This window comes from Gorilla gorilla, chromosome 19 (assembly GCF_029281585.2).
Source record: "Gorilla gorilla gorilla isolate KB3781 chromosome 19, NHGRI_mGorGor1-v2.1_pri, whole genome shotgun sequence".
Taxonomy (NCBI): Eukaryota; Metazoa; Chordata; class Mammalia; order Primates; family Hominidae; genus Gorilla; species Gorilla gorilla.
Genome location: NC_073243.2, coordinates 81,475,904 through 81,499,380, shown reverse-complemented (window position 1 = coordinate 81,499,380; position 23,477 = coordinate 81,475,904). Strand labels below are relative to the sequence as shown.

General features: G+C 36.5%; 1 protein-coding gene across 2 annotated transcripts in view; it reads left to right on the top strand.

Annotated features, from left to right (window-relative positions):
* LMBRD2 (LMBR1 domain containing 2) overlaps positions 1-23,477 on the top strand; it is a 48,570-nt gene that overhangs the window by 10,337 nt on the left and 14,756 nt on the right. For both annotated transcript variants that reach the window (XM_019013545.4, XM_055367721.2), the window contains exons 4-9: positions 358-453; positions 4,114-4,281; positions 5,039-5,249; positions 17,235-17,309; positions 18,536-18,649; positions 19,032-19,215. In XM_019013545.4, the coding sequence (XP_018869090.2) occupies positions 358-453; positions 4,114-4,281; positions 5,039-5,249; positions 17,235-17,309; positions 18,536-18,649; positions 19,032-19,215 (848 nt within the window). The remainder of the gene's footprint in view (positions 1-357; positions 454-4,113; positions 4,282-5,038; positions 5,250-17,234; positions 17,310-18,535; positions 18,650-19,031; positions 19,216-23,477) is intronic.

Here is a 23,477-nt window from a genome sequence, read left to right as displayed (position 1 = left end):
TTAAAGGTAATCATTAGAAATTTTATTTCATAATACATTTGCTTTTAATGATTGTTGCACTTTTAGTCTATTAGTTGAACATTAAGTTTTCTTTTTTCCCAATGACTAAAAATACACTGAAAGTTGAAAACTTAAATGACATTTTCAGAACAATCTATTTTGTTGCTTTTGTGTGTTTTTTTAGTTTGGCAGTCAGCTTTGAATTTTAAAATTTCTGTGAAATTTTATGGGTTATTGATTATTAGAGTCAGTAATTTAAAATCTGAATGTAAATTAACTTGGCCACATGCAAATTAATTGTATAATTCATTTAAGTAGTCATTTATGATTAGTTCGCTTTAACTTTTTATTCAACAGCCAGCATCCTTGTTTCAAGCCATGGAGTTACATTCCTGATGGAATCATGCCAATTTTCTGGAGGGTAGTGTATTGGACGTCACAATTTTTAACATGGTAAGTTACAGTAAAGGATAAAATTTTTAAAATTTTGGCTAAAGGAATAAAATGTTGTTTTTCAATCAATATAATTTGGAATTTATTTATGTGTCATATGCATTCTGAATCTTTCTACCCATTATTTTTATCTTTCTGCTGTGCTCCAAACTCATAGTTATCCACTGTCTACTAAGCATCTCTTAGATCTGCAAACAACTGCACTCTAAAACTGGAGGCACTGAACATTGCAAGAGAAAAATTACATAGCAGAGTAGTGCTTTTGTAAAGTCATGTCTATTAAATTCAACTGGGCTCTCAACATTGCCAGACTTTCCTTCTTTGTTTTTTTTAGTTTGCTTTCTTTCCATTTTCTACAAGAAATATTTCCATTCACTTCAAACTTCTGTCCTCTTTATGGCTTTCTCTCTTGTACTCCCTAACAACAACAACAAAATCATCTTTACTCTTAGCCTCTTAGCAGATGACTACTTTCCATCCAGCAGTTAAAACAGGAGTCATCAGATGGCAGCTCTTTCAGCTTCTCACCAACAAATCTACATACCTACCCATCTTTTTTTCTTTCCCCTCCAAAGATGGAAGAGTCATGCTTGTTAAAGCCAATACTTCTGTCACAGGATCCTTAGGGGTGTTGTTTTGCCAGCTGGAAACCTCTATGGCCAGTAGCACCTTTGCCTGAATTTTACTCAGGCCCGCTGGGCTTATTCCGCTTACTCAGCCTGGCAGGTTGCACTTAGCTCATGCTCCTGGCTCTGATCTCATGACTCCCAAGGGCGAGCCAGGCACGGAGTGGTGAGGGGTGTGTGAGTGAGTGAGCATGGGATCCAGCTACTGAGCACAGCCAGACACGCTGGCTGCTGTGGCAGAGTGGGCAGCTCCAGGCACCGGCACAGGCGTCGGCTCTGTGCAAGCCTGTGGCTGGGTCAGATGCACTGCAAGCAGCTTCTGCTGTGGGCACCTGCATCTGGATGAGAGGAATGTGGTGGTACCCAGAAGCTTGGAGATGCCAGAAACCTCAGAGCTCCAAAGAGGGTGTCACAGCCCTGGCTTGGGGAGCCCCTAGATCTGGGCTCCTGGAAAGGCCACAGCTCTTCTCTTCTCGTCACCTGCAACATGGCAAGTGGCAGGGCCATGTTTCAGCCCTGTTTGTGTTTCAGCTCCTTCAGTTCTGCCATTCAGCAGGTCCTGAGTTCTTGTCCTACATCCAGGAAGAATGAGGTATGCAGACAACTGGAGGGTGAGCAAGGTGAAGAGGTGCTTTATTGAGTGATAGTACAACTCTCAGGAGACCCAAAGTGGATAGCTCCTTTCTGCAGGCAGGTCGTCCTGACAAGTATAGCTCTCAGTGGAGAGGAGCCCCAGAGTGGGTAGCTCCTATCTGCAGGCAGGTTATCCCAGTCGTCTGTGCAGCCCCCAGTAGAGAGGAGACCTGGAGTAGATAGCTCCTATCTGTAGTCAGGTTGTCCTGTCATCTACCTAAGTGGGGCTGAGTCTGGGGTTTTTATGGGCTTCAGAGAGGAGGAAGTGTGCACTGATTGGGCCATAGGCAGACCTGGAAAAAGCACCCTAAGTTCTCACTCTGGTCCACAGAACTGGTGGCCTGGCCCCCATGCTTCAGGCTGTCTCTGGCTTGAAGGTGGGGCTTCACTGGGGACCTGCCCGCTTCTGCCCAGGAGCCTATCTGCCTCCTGCCACCATCAATCATGTCATTTATGGCACCCAGGCTGTTCATGCCAACCAGTGCCTGCAGGCCCATGCTGAGCTGCCCTCAGCCCCACTGTCAGCCTCCCTTCTGTGCTTGTTGATGTCCAAAGTCCAGAGTGGGCTGAGGCAGCAGGGGGCTGGTGTCAGTGCTGCCCTGAGCGTGTGTGCACACCCAGCTAGGTTACAACAGTGCCTGGATTCAGTCACAAATTTTCTCCAAAATCAGAGCAGGTGTCAGGAGCAGGTACTTCCAAGCCTGTAGGGGTATGGGGGCTTTCTGGGTCCCTGAAAGTGCAGGGATGCCTGGGTCCACAGCCACAGCTGGGCAGCTGCAGCTATGCCCAAGAGAGCAGGGCTCCTGCCCCGCCAACTGGCTCCCACCTCTTCCCAGCTCCTGCTACCTCCATGGAGTGCACAGCCCCCGCCAGTCCTCCCACACTGCAGCCAGCATCTTTGCTGGGGGCCACTCCAGACAAGCTGCTCCTGCCATCACTTCTTCCTAAAATATGGATCCATCCCCTTCCCCTCTTGTTACATACTTGTAGCTTTCAATTTCAACGAAGCATGCACATTTCTCTCATCTTTTGAAAAGAAAACAAACAAAAATGAGTCTCTCAATTCAGATTCCTTTCCAGCTTCTGCCTTGTTGATCTGATCACAACTAAATTTTTTTAGAAACTTTTTAAAATTGAAGCATAAGTTCGTACCGAAAAATGCATAGATTGTGTTTAGTTTGACTTTTTTCAAAGTGAATACACCCATACACCAGCACTCAGATGATATTATAGAACATTAGCAATGCCCCCAGAAGCCTCGCTCACGCTTCCCTGTGTAGTCATCCCGCACTCCCCAGAAGTAACCATGATTCTGACTTCCGTCACCATAGATTAGTTTTTGCCTGTTTATGAACTTTATAAGCATAGAATTATACATTGTGAACTTTTTTGCATCTCTCTTTGCTCACATATTTGGGAAATTCATCTGTGCTGTGCTGTATGTATCAGTATTCTGTTCTTTTCCATTTCTGTAACATACCACATTATATGTATATGCCATAGTTTATCCTACCCAGCCAAACTTCTTAAATAAATTCTCTATATTTGATATCTCCACTTGCTCATTGTTTACTTATTTCTTAACCATAGTACTCTGCTTTCTATTCTCACTCCTCCACTTATACATACAGGTTCTTAATTTACTTCACCTCTTGGCGGCATTTGATTCTCTCTCTCCACTTTAACTTTCCTCTCCTAGTTCCTAATCCATATGCTCCTTGGTTTTCTTCCTTGCCCCACTGTTGTTCTGTCTCAGTCTCTTTTGCTGGTCTACCCTCCTTCTGTTCTCTACCTCTCTTAAAAGTTGATATTTCTCAGAGTTCTGTCTCAGTTCTTTCCTTCACATTCTCCATACTCATTCTTCCAGTTGAGTATCTACTGATGTTATTTCACTGCCATTGATACAGTGATGACTTCGGAAGCTATCCATATTTTTAGTCAGCTCTCCTGAACCCTGAAGCCGGGTTTGTGTGCAGCTCCTCTTGGATGTCTCCTAGGTACTACTTCAAAGTCAGTATGCTGTCAACTGACCGTCTCCCTTTTTGCTTCTTACCACCATCATCACCCTTCCCCCTCCCAACTAGTTCCAATTTTGTTCCCCTTTTATCCATTCTCCATGTGAAGCCTTAGAAAACTAAAATTTGATCAAAAATGTTTTCTTTGAATGTAGTCCAGACTCTTCATAAAGGCTTTAAATACCCATTTGCTTTCCCTAAAATTTTATATTACAAAAATACTCAGTCATCTATTATAGTTATTAAGTATTCATGATTACTTATAAACATTTATTAATGAGAAGAACTATTCATTAAAGTTGAGATTCACATATTTCTGGCACTTTGAGATTATACAGACATATCAATTATTTGGGCTTTTAATCATATTTTTTCTATCCATCTAGGATTCTCTTACCTTTTATGCAGTCATATGCAAGATCAGGAGGGTTTTCCATCACTGGAAAGATCAAAACTGCACTAATTGAGAATGCAATCTACTATGGCACCTATTTGCTGATTTTTGGAGCATTTTTAATTTATGTAGCTGTAAACCCACATTTACATTTAGAATGGTAAGAAAAGTAGTCTTCTTAACATTGCTTTAATGTATGTTTGCATTTTTAAAAAATCATTTTTAATTTCATATGTGCAGGTAAAAAGACATTTCATTGAGAAATATATTGTTACATATTTTATGGATTTCCCCAAAAGAATATGTGAATAATCCATATTACTAAGAAAGAAAATACAGAATGACATCTTTAAATATAGATTTTAGGCAAAAGATTAATGATTAGTCTAATGGCTATATATTAAAAGTAATAACCCTTATGATTTTTGGATAGAATTTCAAAATTTTTATGATAAAATAACTGGCTTTATTTTTCATTGGAACTTGTGATTTTTTTTGTTTTGATTATAATTTGAAGGCATATTGTTCTTAATGTTACCTTGGATTTAGATATTTCAATAAAATTAAAATATGTTTTATACTTATGATTTGTAATATATGTGAAGGTCTACATCTGAAAATTTAGGAATAGATCAGCAGTGCTAGGTCTCACTATTGTATTCCTGAGATTTGCTAGGTCAGCAACACAGGTTAATTTGAAACATTTTCAAACTTCTTTTGTTTAATATAGAATAAGAAATCACCTAATGAAAAATGTTTCCTTTGGGAAAATATATACATATTATTGCCATGAATTATTCTAGATGCTAATTTTAACTGCAATAGAAACAGTGTCTCCTGTGTTAAAGTCTATTTATGCAGTCACATTTTATCTTTCCATTAAAATATACATATTATCTGTTGTTTCCCTTTCTTAGGAACCAGCTTCAGACAATTGGGATAGCTGCTGCAAATACATGGGGTCTGTTTCTTCTTGTGTTGTTGTTGGGGTATGGCTTGGTGGAAATTCCTCGATCATACTGGAATGGAGCAAAAAGAGGTTATCTACTTATGAAAACGTATTTTAAGGCAGCCAAACTGATGACAGAGAAAGCAGATGCAGAAGAGAATTTGGAAGATGCCATGGAGGTAAGCAAGTTTGAACCTTATAAGCAATAGTCACTAAGTCATATGTATCCCCTTTTAGTCACTTTTGGTTTGTTGTTGTTGTTAGTGCATTGATGGGCTTCAGACTGCAAAACTGGTGTTGTGCAATCCTTCAGGATGTCTCATCCAGGATGACTTTTTAGCAGTTCAGCCTCATGATGTGTCTTGTCCATCTTCTGTCTGACAGAGATTCATGGAAAATATATTCAATAGTGCAGGGCTACGCCTATTATTTTGAGGTAACTTTTAATAGTACCCTCTTTAATTTTCAAAAGTCTCCCAGATTAAATGATAAATCGTATGGTTACCCTAACATAGTAGAACTGAGAATAATGACCAGAGGACACTTATTTCCGAAAGGTTAACCTAAGGTAATCCCACCAATTCTGGAAACCTCTTTAAAGAACAATTTGCATGGGAGTTTGTATTGGTAAGTTTTGTTTCCTATCTGTAATCTTAATAAGACACTTCATTTTACTTGATGACTTAACCCAGTTTCACAAAGTTGTTGAAAGTATAACTTTCAATACTGTACATAAAAATATACAACAAATTATAAAATTTTTCTGTGTTAAATAAAAATTTTTTGATGGATTTAAAGAGATTATTGTAGTCACCTCACATTTTTGCTTCCCAGGGAAAATATGCTACTCAGCTGATGATACTCTCCAAATTAAAACTCCTGTTGAAGGCTTTTCATTCATGTTAGAATAAACTCCAAAATGTTTTAATGCAGCCTACAGAAAAATAATTTGGCCTATGTTTAGCTCTCCAGCTGTATCCCAAGCCTCTATCTTCTTGCACTGGTCATCTTTGGTTTCTCAAACTTGCTAATGTTGATGAAATAATAAACAATTCTATAGACTTAATATTTACCTAACACTCAACTTTCGTTCCTCAAACTTAGTAATGGTGATAATTATAGTAAACAATTATATAGACTTACTATTTGCCTAAGAGGGACTTTCTAAGCACTATACATATATTTAATTCTCATGACTTTATGATAGAGATTTTTGTAAATCCCCATTCTATAAATGAAGAATATGAGGCACAGAGAGATTAAGTAACTTTCTCATGTCTACATGGCTAGGAAGTGATAAGAGCCAGGCAGTCTTGCCTTAAACAGGGACTGACAAACTTTTCTGTAAAGGGCCAGATAGTAAATATTTTAGGCTTTGTGTGCAATGTCATTTCTATTGCAACTACTCTGTCATTGTAGGATGAAAGCAGCCATAGCCAGTAAATAAATGAATGAGAGTGGGTGTGTTCTAGTATGAGAACAAGTAGTGGACTGAATTGATCTGGCTTGATGACCATATGCTTAATTATTACACACATTGTCTTTCTTTTCTATCTTTGAGCATGCTATTCCCAAACTATTAGAATGCTCTTTTCAGCACTCTCTTCAGCTAATTCCTATTTCATTTTCAAGTCTTAACATAAATGATAATTCTTCAGGGAAGCTTTATTAGCTTCCTAGGACTGCTGTAACAAAACTACTACAAACTGGGTGGCTTAAACAATAGAAAATATTGGCTCACAGTTCTGGAGACTAACGTTCAAGATTAAGGTATCTGCAGGGTTGGTTCCTTCTGAGGGTTCTAGGGAAAATCTGTTCCATGTTTGTCTTCTAGCGTCTGGTGGTCTGCGATCTTTGGCATTCCTTGACTTGTAGACCCCTGCCTTCATCTTCACATGGTGTTCTCCCTGTGTGCCTGTGTCCAAACTTCATTGTTTTGTAAGGACACCAGTCATATTGGATTAGAGTTCATCCCACTCCAGTATAACCTCATCTTAACTTAGCTAATTAAATCTTCAACAACCCTATTCCAAATAAGATCACAAGTTAGGATACTGGAGGTTAGGTTTCAGGGGACACAATTCAACCCATAACATCTTCCCTGATTGTCCAGACTCTTAAACACTCAGCAACCATTTTTTAAATGAATGAATAAATGAACAAATGAATGTATACTGTGATTCAAAAATTTTACTTTGGCTTTGCAGCATTTATTCTCTACAAAATGTAAGAACTACAGTAGAAAATATTGATTTAAATGTAGGAGTGAGTCTGTAAATAGTATTATTTAAATTGAAATGATTAAATTTCCTGTTATATTCAACATTCCTATGATGAATGTTATTACATCTTTTGAAAGAAGATTATTTATATTTGATAAATTTTACACTTATATTTGAAATTTTGAATTTTTGAAAAAATTGAAAACTGATATTTCAATAAGATACTTATATTTGATAAAAGAAATTAATTTAAATTTGTTTGATAGCGTTCCATCCAAAAGTTGGTATTAAATTCAGTTGTTTCAGATTTGAGGAATTTGGATTTCACTAATTTATTCAACATTCCTGCAAAAAAAATAAACCCAGGTATTATTTGAGTTATGGATTTTCCCTAGAGGAAGCTTTGCTGTCTGAATAAAATAGATTTTGTTGTTGTTATTTTAAAATAGGAGCCCTCTACTTAGAAATAGGACGTGGAAAATTAAGGACAGCATTGGACTTCTCTGCTATTTTAGTATAGTATTCTTAAGTTTTAAGCTGTGTAAAAAAGTTTAGATAAGAAACTGCTCTTTAAAAATGGATGTTTTGAAAATAGCAGTAAGTACACATAGATAGCAGGAGAACTCTGAACCTCTTTCCATCAAAAACAATGCATGATTTCTCAGGTATGAATTTCTTTTTTGTTTGTTTTTCTGGGGTTTTAAAAAATTTTCGTACATGCTCTTCACCTCAAGCATTTATTTTTCTTTATGTTACAAACAATCCAATTATATTCATTTAGTTATTTTAAAATGTACAATTACATTATTGACTGTAGTCACCCTGTTTTATCAAATACTGGATATTATTCACTCTAACTATATTTTTGTATCCATTAACCATTCCCACTTCCCACCCTCCCCTCTACCCATAACCTCTCCCAGCCCCATAAATAAGTGGGAACATGTGAAGTTTGTCTTTCTGTGCCTGGCTTATTTCACTTAACATAGTGACCTCTAACTCCACCCATATTATTGCAAATGACTGGATCTCATTCTTTTTAATGGCTGAATAGTACTCTGTTGTGTATATGTACCACATTTTCTTTATCCATTCATACGTTGATGGACACTTAGGTTGCTTCCAAATCTTGGCTATTGTGAGTACTGCTGCAATAAACATGGGAGTGCAGACATTTCTTTGATATAGTGATTTCCTTGTTTTGATTATATACCTAGCAGTGGAATTGCTGAAACACATGGTAGCTTTTTTTTTCTTTTTTTTTTTTTTTGAGGGGCCTCCAAACTGTTCTCCATAGTAGTTGTACTAATTTACATTACATTATTGTCTGTCTTTTGGATAAAACCCATTTTAACTGGGGTGAGATGATATCTCATTGTAGCTTTGATTTACGTCTTTTTGATGATCAGTGATTCAAAAATCAGTAGCATTTCTATATGTCAACAGCAAACAATTTGAAAAAGAAACCCCATTTACAATTGCTATAACACAAATAAAATATCAAGGAATTAGCCAAATAAGTGAAAGATCTCTACAATGAAAACTATAAAATTCCTGTTTTTGCCTGTTTGCGATTTGTATGTCTTTTTTTTTTTGAGAAATTCAAATCTTTTGCCCATTTTTAATTGGATTATTACATTTTTTTTCTCATGGAGTTGTTTGAATTCCTTATATATTCTGGTTATTAACCTCTTGTCAGAAAGATAGTTTACAAATATTTTCTCCTATTCTGTGGGTTATGTATTCATTTTGTTGATAGTTTCCTTTGCTGTGCAGAAGCTTTTTAACTTGATGTGATCCCATTTGTTCACTTTTGCTTAGATTGCCTGTGCTTGTAGGTTATTACTAAATAAATCTTTGCCCAGTCCAATATCCTGGAGAGTTTCTCCAATGCTTTCTTGTATTAGTTTCATAATTTGAGTTCTTAGATTTAAGTCTTTAAATCATTTTGATTTGATTTTTATATATGGGGAGATAACTGGTCTAGTTTCATTCTTCTGCATATATCCAGTTTTCCTGGCACCATTTATTGAAGAGACTATCCTTTCCTCATTGTATGTTCTAGGAGCCCTTGTCAAAAATGAGTTCACTGTAGATATATGGATTTATTTTGGGGTTCTCTATTCTGTACCATTGGTCTGTTTTTATCCTAACACCATGCTGTTTTGGTTATCACTTTATTATGTAGTTTAAAGGCGGATAATGTGATTCCTCCAGTTTTGCACTTTTTACTCAAGATAGCTTTGGCAGTTGAGGCTCTTTTGTGGTTCCATATAAATTTTAGGATTGCTTTTTCTATTTCTGTTAAGAATGTCGTTGGTATTTTGATAGAGATTGCATCGAAATTGTAGATTGCTTTGGGTAGTATGGACATTTTAACAATATTGATTCTTCCAATCCATGAAAATGGAATACCTTTTTATTTTTTTGTGTCCTCTTCAATTCCTTGCATCAGTGTTTTATAGTTTTCATTGTAGAGATCTTTCACTTACTTGGCTAATTCCTTGGTATTTTATTTGTGTTATAGCAATTGTAAATGGGATTTCTTTTTCAAATTGTTCACGGTTGACATATAGAAATGCCACTGATTTTTGAATGTTGATTATGTGTACTGCAGCTTTACAGAATTTGTGTATCACTTCTAATAGTCTTTTGGTGGAGTTTTTAGGTTTTTCCAAATGTGAGATTTATCACCTGAAAACAGGATAATTTGACTTCTTTCTTTCCAATTTTGATGCCCTTTATATCTTTCTCTTGTCTGATTGCTTTACCTAGGACTTCCAGTACTATATTGAATAACAGTGGTGAAAGTGGGCATCCTTGTCTTGTTATGGATCTTAAAGGAAAGGCTTTCAATTTTTCCCCATTCAGTATGATACTAGCTGTGGGTCTGTCATATATGACTTTTATAGTGTTGAGGTATGTTCCCTGTATATTCAGGGTTTTTTAGGGTTTTTATCATAAAGGGATGCCGAATTTTATCAATGCTTTCTCAGCATCAATAGAAATGCTCATATGGCTTTTTTCCTTCATTCTATTAATATGATATATCACATTGATTGATTTGCATGTGTCAAACCATTCTTGTATTCCTAGTATAAATCTGAATTGATCAGATGGATGACCTTTTCAACGTGTTCTTGAATTCATTTTGCTAGTGTTTTCTTGAGGATTTTTGCATGAGTGTCTATCAGGGATATTGGCCTGCAGTTTTCTTTTTTTGATGTGTCTGTTTCTGGTTTTGGAATCAGGGCAATACTGGCCTCGTAGATTGAGTTTGGAAGTATCCCTCCTCCTCTGTTTTTCAGAATAGTTTGAGTAGGATTTGTGTTAGTTCTTTAAATGTTTGGTAAAATTCAGCAGTGAAGCCATTGGGTCCTGGGCTTTTCTTTGCTGGGAGACTTTTTATTATGACTTTGATTTTATTACTTGTTGTCAATCTGTTCAGGTTTTGGATTTCTTCATGGTTTGATCTTGGTAGGTTGTATGTGTCTAGGAATTTGTCCATTTCTTCTAGGTTTTCCAATTTATTGGCATATAGTTGCTCATTAGAAGTCTCTAATAATCCTTTGAATTTCTGCAGTATCAGTTGTAATGTCTTTTTTATCAATTCAGCCACTCTGTGTCTTTTGATTGAAGAGTTTAGTTCATTTACATTCAGTGTTATTATTGATAAGTGAGGACTTACTTCTGCCATTCTGTTATTTGTTTTCTGGTTGTTTTGTGATATTCTTTTCTTTCCTTCCCTCCTGTCTTCCTTTTTGTGAAGGTGATTTTCTCTGGTGGTATGTTTTAACTTCTTGCTTCTTATTTTTTGTGTATCTGTTGTATGCTTTTTGGTTTGAGGTTACTTGAGGCTTGTGAGTAATATCTTATAGCCTGTTATTTTAAACTGATGACAACTTGACATTGATTGCAAAAATAAACAGAGAAAACTAATAAAAACTCTAGATTTCACTTCATCCCTCCACTTTTTAACTTTTTGTTATTTCTATTTATGTATTATTATACTATCTGTGTCTTTAAAAGTTGTATTTTTCTTTATTTTATTTTATTATTATTATACTTTAAGTTTTAGCGTACATGTGCACAATGTGCAGGTTTGTTACATATGTATACATGTGCCATGTTGGTGTGCTGCACCCATTAACTCGTCATTTACATTAGGTATATCTCCTAATGCTATCCTTCCCCCCTCCCCCCACCCTACAACAGACCCTGGTGTGTGATGTTCCCCTTCCTGTGTCCATGTGTTCTCATTGTTCAATTCCCACCTATGAGTGAGAACATGCGGTGTTTGGTTTTTTGTCCTTGCGATAGTTTGCTGAGAATGATGGTTTCCAGCTTCATCCATGTCCCTACAAAGGACATGAACTCATCCTTTTTTATGGCTGCATAGTATTCCATGGTGTATATGTGCCACATTTTCTTAATCCAGTCTATCATTGTTGGACATTTGGGTTGGTTATTTTTCATTGGTTTGTCTCAAGATATGAGTAGTTTTCACACCGCAATCATAGTGTTAATAATATTCTTTGTTTTTCTGTGTACTTGCTATAACCAATGAGTTTTGTACCTTCAGATGATGTTTATTGCTCATCAATGTCCTTTTCTTTCAGATCGAAGAACTCCCTTTAGCATTTCTTATAGAACAGGACTGGTATGGACGAAATCTCTCAGCTTTTGTTTGTCTGGAAACGTTTATTTCTCTTTCATGTTTGAAGAATATTTTCACTGGATATGTTATTCTAGGATAAGTTTTTTTTTTTCTCTCAGCATTGTAAATATATCCTGTCACTCTCCTGTCCTGTAAGGTTTCCTGTGTGTTATTTGTTTCTCTTCTCCTGCTGCTTTTAGGATCCTTTCTTTATCCTTGACCTCAGGGAGTTTGATTATTAAATGTCTTGAGATAGTCTTATTTGAGATAAATCTGCTTGGTGTTCTATAATCTTCTTATGCTTGAATATTGATATCTTTCTCTAGGTTTGGGAAGTTCTCTATTATTATCACTTTGAATACACTTTCTACCCTTATCTCTCACTCTACCTCCTCTTTAAGGCCAATAACTCTTTGATTTGCCCCTTTGAGGCTATTTTCTAGATTTTATAGACACTTGTCATTCTTTTTTATTATTTTTTGTCTCCTCTAACCATATTTTCAAATAGCCAAATTTTCAAGTGTCTTCTAGCTCACTGATTCTTCTGCATGATCATTTCTGCTGTTAAGATACTCTCATGCATTCTTCAATATGTCAATGCATTTTTCAACTCCAGAATTTCTACTTGATTATTTTTAATTCTTTCAACAGCTTTGTTAAATTTACCTGATATGATTCTGAATTCCTTCTCTGTGTTGCCTTGAATTTTGTTGAGTTTCCTTGAAACAGCTATTTCGAATTCTCTGTCTGAAAGGGCACATATCTCTGTGTCTTCAGGATTGGTCGCTGGTGCCTTGTTATTTATTTTATTTAATTTTTTTGAGGCAGGGTCTCACTGTGTTGCCCAGGCTGGAGTGCAGTGGCATGATTTTGGCTCACTGCAGTCTCCACCTCCTGGACTCAAGTCATCCTCTCACATCAGCCTCCCAAGTAGCTGGTAGCTGGTACTACAGGCACACACCACCACCCAGCTAATTTTTGTATTCTTCTAGTGACAGGGTTTCACCATGTTGCCCAGGCTGTTCTCAAACTCCTGAGCTCAAGTGACCTCCAGCCTCAGCCTCCCAAAGTGCTGGGATTACAGGAGTGAGCCACTGTACTTGGCCCTTGTGCCTTACTTAGTTCATTTGGTGAGGTCATGTTTTTCTGGATGGGCTTGATTCTTGTGGATGTTCGTCGGTGTCTGGACATTGAAAAGTTAGGTATTCTTTATAGTCTTTGCAGTGTGGGCTTATTTGTAGCCATCCTTCTTGGAAAGGCTTTCCAGGTATTTGAAGGGACTTGGGTATTGTAATCTAAGTTTTTGGTCACTACAGCTGTATCTATATTAGGGGACACCCCAAGCCCTATAATGCTGTGGTTCTTGCAGACTTGGAGATGTGTGCCACCTTGGTGGTCTTGGATAAGATCTGGAAGAATTCTCTGGAGCACCAGGCAGAGATTCTTGTTCTCTTCCCTTACTTTCTCCCGAACAACTGGAGTCTCTCTCTTTGTCCTGAGCTGCCTGGAGGTGGGGGAGGGGTGTCTCAAGCACCCCTGTGGTCACCATCACTGGGACTGCACTGGGTTAGACCTGAAGTTATCATGGCACTGTGTCTCGCCCAAGGCCCACGGTAACCACTGCCTGGCTATAGTCTATGTTTGCTCAAGGCCCTGGTCCTCTACAGTCAGCAGGTGGCAAAGCCACCTGAGCTTTTGTTCTTCCCTTCAGAGTGGCAAGGTCTCCCTGAGTTGGGGTGTGTCCAGCGATGCCATCTGGGAGCCAGGGCCTGGAGCCAAAAACTGTAGGAATCTACCTGTGGCTAAACTGGTACCCAAGCCACAAGACAAAGTCCTTCTCACACTTTCCTCCCCTTTCCACAAGCAGAGGAGTCTCTCCCCATGGCCACTACTGCCCCAGGGCCACAATGAGTATATCCTCATTACCTCCAGTGTTCATTCAAGGCCCAAGATCTCTTCAGTCAGCTTTTGGTGAATGTTGCCATGCCTGAGACTTTCCCTTCAGGGCACTGGACTCCCATCTGACCCAGAGAAGGTTCAACAATGCTGTCTAAGAGCTGAGTCCTGCAATCTGGGGCACCAAGAGCCCACTTAGTACTATAGCCAACAGTGGCTGAGGTTGTACCTTGTTTTTTGGTTTTTATGAAGGCACTTTTTTGTGTGGATAGTTGCTTAATTTGGTGTTCCTGTGAGGAGGACAATCAGTGGAGACTTCTGTTCAGCCACCTTGCTCCACCTCCTGTGTATGAATTTCTCTGGCCATATACTTCAAGGTATTTTGGGATTCTTTCTGCTTTTCTGAATATCTGGAAACTTATAAACTTGAGGAGAAATGTATTTATCATTTAAAAAATACTTACTGTCTTCCTGCCATGTTAAGTGCTATGCAGAACTGGCCAGAATAGAAATTCCTATTCTACTGACTTTCTAGAGTAGAAAATTGGACAGAGTCCCTTACAGTATATGGTAAATGTGACATGAATGATGAAAATGCTCTAGTATGGAGAGGTATCACTACTGAATAATGGTCAGAGGACATGAAGTATGGCCTGGGTCTTGCGGGATGGGTAGAATTTTGATAGCTGATAACATTGTGGGCAGATATCAGGAAGTTTTAAAACCAAATTAATTTGAGCATAAAGTTTACATTGGAAAGATAAAGCTATATCTTGGCTTTGAATGCCATACTGAGAAGTCCAGTCATTTGACAGATAACAAACTTCAATCACTTTATTGGTAATTATTTTTTCAGCTATCCATTTAATCTCCCAAATGTAGTTTTATAAAAACTGTTTGGTATTTTTATGATATGTTTCTCTCTGAAATTGATATATGCATTTGTGTGTCTATTACCTTTCTTTGAAGCATTAATAAAACTCATAAACTATGTCAAATCATTCAAAAGGTATTTGCTAGATGGCCAAAAAGGTCACCTCTACCTTTTATCATTTTTCTAGATAGAGAATTTTAGGGAGGGAGAAACAGCTACTTTTTTCCACTGAAAACTGCCTGTTAGCCTCCCTTCATGAATGCTGTCTGACCTGCTTAGAAAAGAATTTGACAAGACACAGTAATGAAAGAGCTCAAAGTTACATTATTTTGTATGAAGAAGGCAAACAGTATATTTCAAATACTTTCCATGCTTTATTAAAATTATGAACTTTTGAAGGAACCCTAAATTTATAATAGATATAGCAAATGTTAATTAATTGTTTCAGTACTTGTTTTTTTAATATGGCTAAATAATTTAAAGAAAAAAACATGGTATTTCACATATAATATATAAACAAATTGTTTAGTTCATATTAAAAGTATGATAAATTTGTGCTAACAAGTCAAGAAACTTTAAGGCAGCTTAGTAATGGAAAATAGATGTAATGATGCTTCTAGGTAACCTCTTAAAAACCCAAGTCTTATCTTGTCACTGTCATGTATAGGTGTCACACATTAACCTCAAAATAAACCATGATTAAGGGCTTCTAGGATCACTTTGATCTTGCTCTTCCAGCCTGATCCAGTGCTATGCAGACCCTTAATCTCCCTTTCCCTGTAATCACACTGGACTTTTTCAGTCCCTTCAAATAATGTACTCACTTACGCCTGGAGGCCTTTATGTGTCCTGTCCCTGTCTCTTTGCCTGGAATATTCTAGTCTCTCCCTTTGGTTGACTGACTTCTATATATTTTGTTTCATCTCATTTTAAATAATCAGTTAATCAGAATCTACATTCTCCCCTCTCAGAGCACCTCATACTTTGACAGCAGTTTCCACGTCATTTTTATTTATGTTTGTTTTCCTCATTAAGCTAAATTCCTTGACAGGAATAGTGTCTACTGGTACAGATTATTTGTAAAGTATGCATATTCTAAATTTCAATAGCTGTTGTGAAATTACCTTTAAATAGATTATATCACTTTTTGCTGTGTATAGGAGGGCCTGTTTTCCCAGTCTTACCTCTTTATATGATACCAATTTTGAAAAAAGCTTCTTATTTTTAAAATCTGTAACTGTTTTTAGTCAGCTCAAATGTCTTTTTAGACATTTATTGGCCAATTGTATTGTTTTCTGTATTCCCATTTTTCTGTTGATTTGTAAGAGCTCATCACATATTAAGGATAATGAGTCTGTCATATAAATTACAAATATTTTTTCGCAATTTTGTCTATGTGCTAGATGGCTTCTCCGCCTTGAGTTTTGTATCCCTTAAAACCCTGCTCTACTCTATGCCCCAGAATGTTCTTCTAAATATACTGCTCACTTCTCTTATGCTTTCCAGGCTGGGAACATGCTATTTCACCTGACTAAAACAGTGGTTTCAACTTCTTAAAAATTTCATGAATATTATAGAATATTGTGATTCCTTAGGAACTACTGGTTCTAAAGAGTCTTCTCTTTAACCCTTTTGTGCCTTTTATACTCAGAATTGCTTATTTAATTATCCATTACTGGACTGAAATTTTAAGACTGACAATTCCTTGTCTTCTCTCCCCACCCTCTAGTATGGATTACGGGGGCCCTACACCTAGCACAGTACTGGCAAATAGTATGCTGTTTTGTTTGTTTGTTTTTAAGTTATTCTATTTTTAAATTTTAATCTATTTATCTATTTATTTATTTATTTATTTAGAGACCAAGTTATGAGACTGGCTAATGTTTGTATTTTTAGTAGAGACAGGGTTTCACCGTATTGCCAAAACTGGTCTTAAACTCTGGGACTCAAGTGATCCACCTGCCTCGGCCTCCCAAAGTGCTGGGATTACAGGCCTGAGCCACTGCGCCCGCCAGTAGATAGTGTGCTCCTCATAAGCAAGTATGGAGTTAATCAATCATGACTGCTCTAGAGTACTCTTCTATTGGAAAGGAGCTGGCACTTTGTGACATTTGTAGCCTTTTCTGCTTCCTCTGGTTTTTCACTGTATTTTACATAATGAGATAATTGATCTTGGTGAGTAAGGCAGAGGAACATATCCCTATTCTTTTAGGACCATAAAGTTTGTCTGATCTTTTGTGGACTTTTAAATAGTGCTTATTCTTTTTTGTGTACCAAGTAATGAAGTGATGAGAGAGTGAATCTAGAAAGTAAGGAAAAGTTCAGGGTATAGAAATAGCTATTCAGTGACTTTGTATTTTTACTTGTGTTCTTAAGAACGTTTATTCATGTAATGCAAAGTAATTTGTGTTGAAGTTGAACTTGTGAGAAAATATATAGTACCTAATGCATTCTCATTTGGAATATGTGATCTGTAGAAATGGAAATATTTTTATTTATTTTACTGTTTTTATAGGAGGTTCGTAAAGTGAATGAAAGCATCAAGTATAATCACCCATTGAGAAAATGTGTTGATACAATACTTAAAAAGGTAATGAAATCATCTTGTCTGTTTCCTTTTGAAATATACACTTATATAATATTATACCAAAAGTACCAGAAAAGTATGAAAACAGCCTATAGCTGAGGTCTTCTAAATTCATTTTCATAGAAATATCAACCCAACACCATTTGTACTTTGAATTTTTTTAATTACTGCAAGTTTAACACTAATTATTGGCAGTATTTTCTATTGAAATATGGAGATAGAGGTTGACTAATATATAAGGATTGTCATGACAATGATGGAAATAAACCTTTAAAATGTCATTGTATATGTTCACTAAAGGCATATCTCCTATAAGAAAATAAACCAAGGCCTCAGTAATATCTTACAATCAGCTGCCTACACGTTATTTTACAAATATATTTCATTAATATATTCATGACATATATCATAAAATGGGTGATGTTAACATAGACATTTAATAAACTATACTATATTTAACTATATTTATATTTATATATTTACTATGTTTATAATAAACTTAACTATATTTAATAAAGTTAAGGTTTTGATGCATTGGTATTGAATTAGGGGTATTCATATACTTCCAAAAATGGTTATTTACAGTTCCCCAATTGTCTTTTAAACCCGCAGAACCATGGAAACATTTATTTTCCTAGATTTTAAATCTGTTATACTGATTCTTGTGTAGTGTTCTGTTTGGCTAAGATAATACTCATGGAATCACTTTTCTAACTATTTATCTCACATTTGCTACTTTTTGAGAACTACTAAGAGAGGTTAACTAAGTTGCCCAAGTTCATGTAGGTAATAAGTGAGTAGTAGTATGGAAGATGACTTTAAATGCATGTATTTATTTCTCTGTGCTATGCCTTTCAAAAATTCAGCATCTTGGGTTTGTCATGATTTTGCTTCATTCTTTAGCTAGAAAAATAATTTATCCTACTTAGAATAATCTTCTCAAATACTAGTTGCTTCCTGTAGGTAAGCTCCCCTGACTATAGCCATCTATACCTATCCGGTATATATGAACACAAAGATTAATATTATAAAGGTGAGAAGAAACTCAGTACATCTTTTAAGACATTTTCAAGAAAATATCAGCAAATGAAGTCTAACTAGAGATGACAATAAAGTAGGAAGATGTTTTTGAGAAAATTAGAACTGCTCAAGAATGAAAGATTTTTAATAAAAATAAATTTTTATCTTTTTACAATTAAGATTTTTAAAAATCTACTTTTTTTTTTTAGTGTCCTACAGAGTATCAGGAAAAAATGGGTAGGAACATGGATGATTATGAAGATTTTGATGAAAAGCATAATATCTATCCAAGTGAAAAAAGTCTGGTAAAACTGCATAAACAGGTAACTTTGTTAATTATAAGTATTTTACTTAATGATGATTTTAATTAGACATAATCATTGCTCATAAAAAAAGGAATTTTTAGTGAATGTGTATTTAAAACTTCCTTTAATCCCGTCCTTATTATTCTTTGAAATATTTTATCTCTGTGTATACCAGCAGGGGTATTATTGGCATTTGGGGAGGGAGAATTCTTCACTGATCATAACTGTTACATTATATAAAACTGTTACATCATTTTGGAACATTAATATTCTCAGCCTGGCCCAGTAAATGCCCTAGCACTTTCCCATTGTTATGACAATCAAAACATGCTCCCTAGTGGAGAGTTGAACCACTGTTGGATCAGAACACTGCCAGGTCTACCCCCATTCTCTTTTTTAGGTGATTTATTCAGTTCAGAGACACCGTCGAACTCAAGTACAATGGCAAATTCTTTTGGAACAAGCATTTTATCTAGAAGATGTAGCAAAAAATGAAACTAGTGCTACTCATCAGTTTGTTCACACCTTTCAATCGCCAGAGCCAGAAAATCGATTTACCCAATATTTTTATAATCCTACATTTGGTATGTAATTTGATATAAATTTCAAACTTTAATGATGAAAAGTTTTCTGTAGAAAGAAGTTATGTATTTTCACCAATGCAAAGTTGAATTTTATTTGTATTATTTGATTTATACCATGTGATATTAAGTATCTGGTAACATTTCCCCAAAATAACTGTTTTACTTATCATATAACATATAATCCATCAGTTTCCACTGTTACTTCACAAATAATAAAAATTCTATTAAAAAAACATGTATACATCAAGCATATTTTGTATAATGCATAATATATATAATTATGCATTGCTTAATGACTGGGATTACTCTGAGAAATGTACTGTTAGGCAATTTCATCACTGCATGAGCATCATAGGGTATGTACTAAACCTAGATGGTATAGTACAGGTAGGCAATATGGTATGGCTTATTACTCCTAGGCTACAAACCTATACAGCATGTTACTGTACTGAATAGTGTAGGCAGTTGTAACACAGTGGTTTTTGTGTATATAAACATAGAAAAGATAATAGTAAAAATGCAGTATTGTAATTTTATGGGATCACCATTGTATATGCAGTCCATCATTGACTGGAATGTTATGTGACACATGACTGTACTTAAAATAGTTAGAATTTTAAGTAATTTTACATCACAAGCTTGGGTCTCTTCTTCAGTCTTGACATACTACTGAAATATTTGCTTAAGTAGTCCTCTTTGATTAACATTTATTAGTCTTATTATAAAACCTATACTCTGTAGTTATCATTTTTCTCCTTTTTGCTAATTTATGGCAGTCCCTTCAAGTATTGTCAAATTTAGTGTGAAGAAACTTAAAGCAAGTACCAAAGTGTCATAGTATTAAAACTTCTATTTACCTTATTTATTTTAAAAAAATTGTTATATTCACTTGATTCTCCTTTGCATGTTTGGTTTTGAGTATGAAGACTTAATGGCTATAACAAATATCTCAGAAAACTCCTTTAACAAAAATCCTTCCTAATTAAACGAAGGAATGATGTGGTATCTGTTTTCATTCATTCAACAAATATTTGGGTACATTAGTGCTATGTATTATTGGGTGCTGGGTAGCTTGGTATATATCAATTTAAAAAGACAGAAATTCCTGCCCTTGTGGAGTGAGAAAAACAGACAATAAACATATAAAGGCATAAAGATTCTGAATAGGCAGTTGATTATAGAAATTGAAATTAAAGGGAGGAGTCTGAATTGCAGATATGAATTAGGGTACCATCAATGTGTAGGGAACCATGGGGTCAGAATAAAATCAATAAAGAAGTAATTGAGATAGAGAAAAGAGAAAAGTCTGAGGACCAAGCCTGAGGCACTCCAGAATTTAGAGATTAGGTGGATGAGAAGTAACTAGCAGAAAAGACTAGAAAAGGAGGGGCCGGTGAGATAGGAAAATTAGGACAATGAAGTGTTTCGAGGAAAAGAGTATATAAAGTACCTTTTCAAATGTTGCACATAGATTAAGGATCATAAATATTAAGACCTGACCATTGGATTTTAGAGAAGTGAGGGGAGAGGATAAAAAAGTCTGACTGTAATTTAAAAGAAATAAGAAGAGGAGCAACTGGAGACAGACTAGAAAACTCTAAAAATGTTTTCCTTATAAAAGGGAACAGAGAAAAGGGGTAGTAGCTGAAAGAGGATTGGGGGCATAGTCAAGAGAAATTATCACATGTAATTAGTAAATGATATTATAGAATTTGAGGCCAGGCACGGTGGCTCACGCCTGTAATCCCAGCACTTTGGGAGGCTGAGGCGGGCAGATCACAAGGTCAAGAGATTGAGACCATCCTGGCCAACATGGTGAAACCCCGTATGTACTAAAAATACAAAAATTAGCTGGGCGTGGTGGCGCGTGCCTGTAGTCCCAGCTACTCGGGAGGCTGAGGCAGGAGAATCACTTGAACAGGAGGCAGAGGTTGCAGTGAGCCGAGATTGCGCCACTGCACTCCAGCCTACCTGTAGTCCCAGCTACTTGGGAGGCTGAGGCAGGAGAATCACTTGAACCCAGGAGGCGGAGGTTGCAGTGAGCCGAGATTGTGCCACTGCACTCCAGCCTACCTGTAGTCCCAGCTACTTGGGAGGCTGAGGCAGGAGAATCGCTTGAACCCGGGAGGCGGAGGTTGCAGTGAGCCAAGATTGCACCACTACACTCCAGCCTGGGGACAGAATGAGACTCTGTCAAAAAAAAAAAAAAGAAATAAAAGAGAGAGATGAAAGAAAAGAAAGAGAAAAAGAAAGAAAGAGAGAAAGAAAGAGAAAAGAAAAAATAATAGAATTTGATAAGACAATAGAGAATTTCTAAGACAATGTTCATGACTAGTAGAGATGAGATGGTGGGAAATAGTGAACAATGAAGAGAATGGTGGAGGTAAGGCACAGATGTAACTAGCTGAGAAGATGTAGTGTTAGAAACTTGGGAAAATTCTCCTCTGATCGCTTCTGTTTTCTCAATGAAATGTGGAGAGTAAGTATAGGAGAGGAGATTTTAGAGATTTGAGGAGGGAAGAGAAGGTGCAAAATAGTTGCCTAGGAGAGTGGGCATGGGAGAAGATTGGGGAATTACAGTAGGCTAGTGAGGCAGTACTGAGGACCCACTTGAAGCTAGTGATTAAGAATTTAAAGTGAGGCCAGTCAACAAGGTGGGGTGTCTTTCTCCTGCAATGTGCAGCTATGTGGATGCAGGCTCAGAGTAGCCAGGGAGTTGGATTTAAACAGGTGTGATTTAGCTTAGCAGGTACAGTGGAGCAAAATGGGGCAAAGTAAGTGGGATACTGTCCTCAAAGACTGGAATCTGAGCTGCATGAGGAAGGAAGGGTATCAAAGTGTTAAATAACGGTAAAAATGTGATAGAATAAATTGATTTTTCGTCCAGGTATGGTCAGTTAGTGGAGTTGAAATACTGTACTAGATGAAGGTATTGTTTGAAGACAAGGATGCTGGAATGTGATTATATGGAAGGGCTGGAGATATTGATAATAAAAGGTTTAGGCATCACTATAGCAACAAGTAATTGATGTAGGGTGGAGGGAAAGTTCATTAGAGGAGAGGAGGTCAAAGAAATGAGAGATAAGGGTATTGAAAGGGGAATCATTTATGTGGATATTGAAATCACTAGGAATTATGAGAGGAAAGTTGTAAAGAATTACAGTGAACCAGAAGCTAACTATTCAGTAAATGAACTAAAAATATAGCTTTTTAATTTATTGAGCTTTCTTTTTTAAATTTTTATTTATACCTAAATTCAGACTTAAAACCAAAATAGTGCTGGGAGTGGTGGCTCACACCTGTAATCCCAACACTTTGTGAGGCCGAGGCGGGTGGATCATGAGGTCAGGAGATCGAGACCATCCTGGCTAACACGGTGAAACCCTGTCTCTACTAAAAATACAAAAAATTAGCTGGGCATGGTGGCATGCGTCTAATAAAAATACAGAAAATTAGCTGGGAGTGGTGGCACACGCCTGTAATTCCAGTTACTCAGGAGGCTGAGGCGGGAGAATCACTTAAACCCCGGAGGCAGAGGTTGCAGTGAGCCAAGATCACGCCACTGCACTCCAGCCTGGGCGACAGAGCGAGACTCCGTCTCAAAAAAAAAAAAAAAAACCAAAACAGTACAAAATATTCCCATATACCCTTCAACCAGGCTCTCCAATGTTAATATTTTGCCATATTGATTTGCTTTTTCTGTATGTATTTTTTAATTACTATTTTAGAGTTGTATCCAGACATGATGCCTCCTTGTTCCTAAATGTTTCCGTGTATATTTTCTAAAAATAAAGATATTTTCTTACATAGCCAAATACAGCCATCAAAATAAAAAAATTAATATTTATACTCTACCATTATTTACAGACCTTATTCAGATTTTGCTATAATTATCCCAATAATATTTTTCATAAAAAATCCCAGATCATGCATCGCATTCAGTTGTTATGTCTCCTTAGTTTCCTCTAATCTGACACAGTTTCTCAGTCTTTGTGTTTTATGATATATCAGAAATGTTTTGGAGAGTATAGGCCAGTTTTTTGTTGAATGTCCCTGAATTTGACTTTGATGTTTCTTTAAAATTAGATGCAAGTTCTGCATTTTTCATAGGAATACCACAGCAGCAATGTCACATTCTTATCAGTACATCATAGCAGGAGGCACACGATGTCAGTTTGTCCCATCATGGGTGTCATTTGGTTAGGGTGGTATCTGCCTGGTGTCTCCACTGTAAAATTGTTGTTTTTCTCTTTGTAATTAAG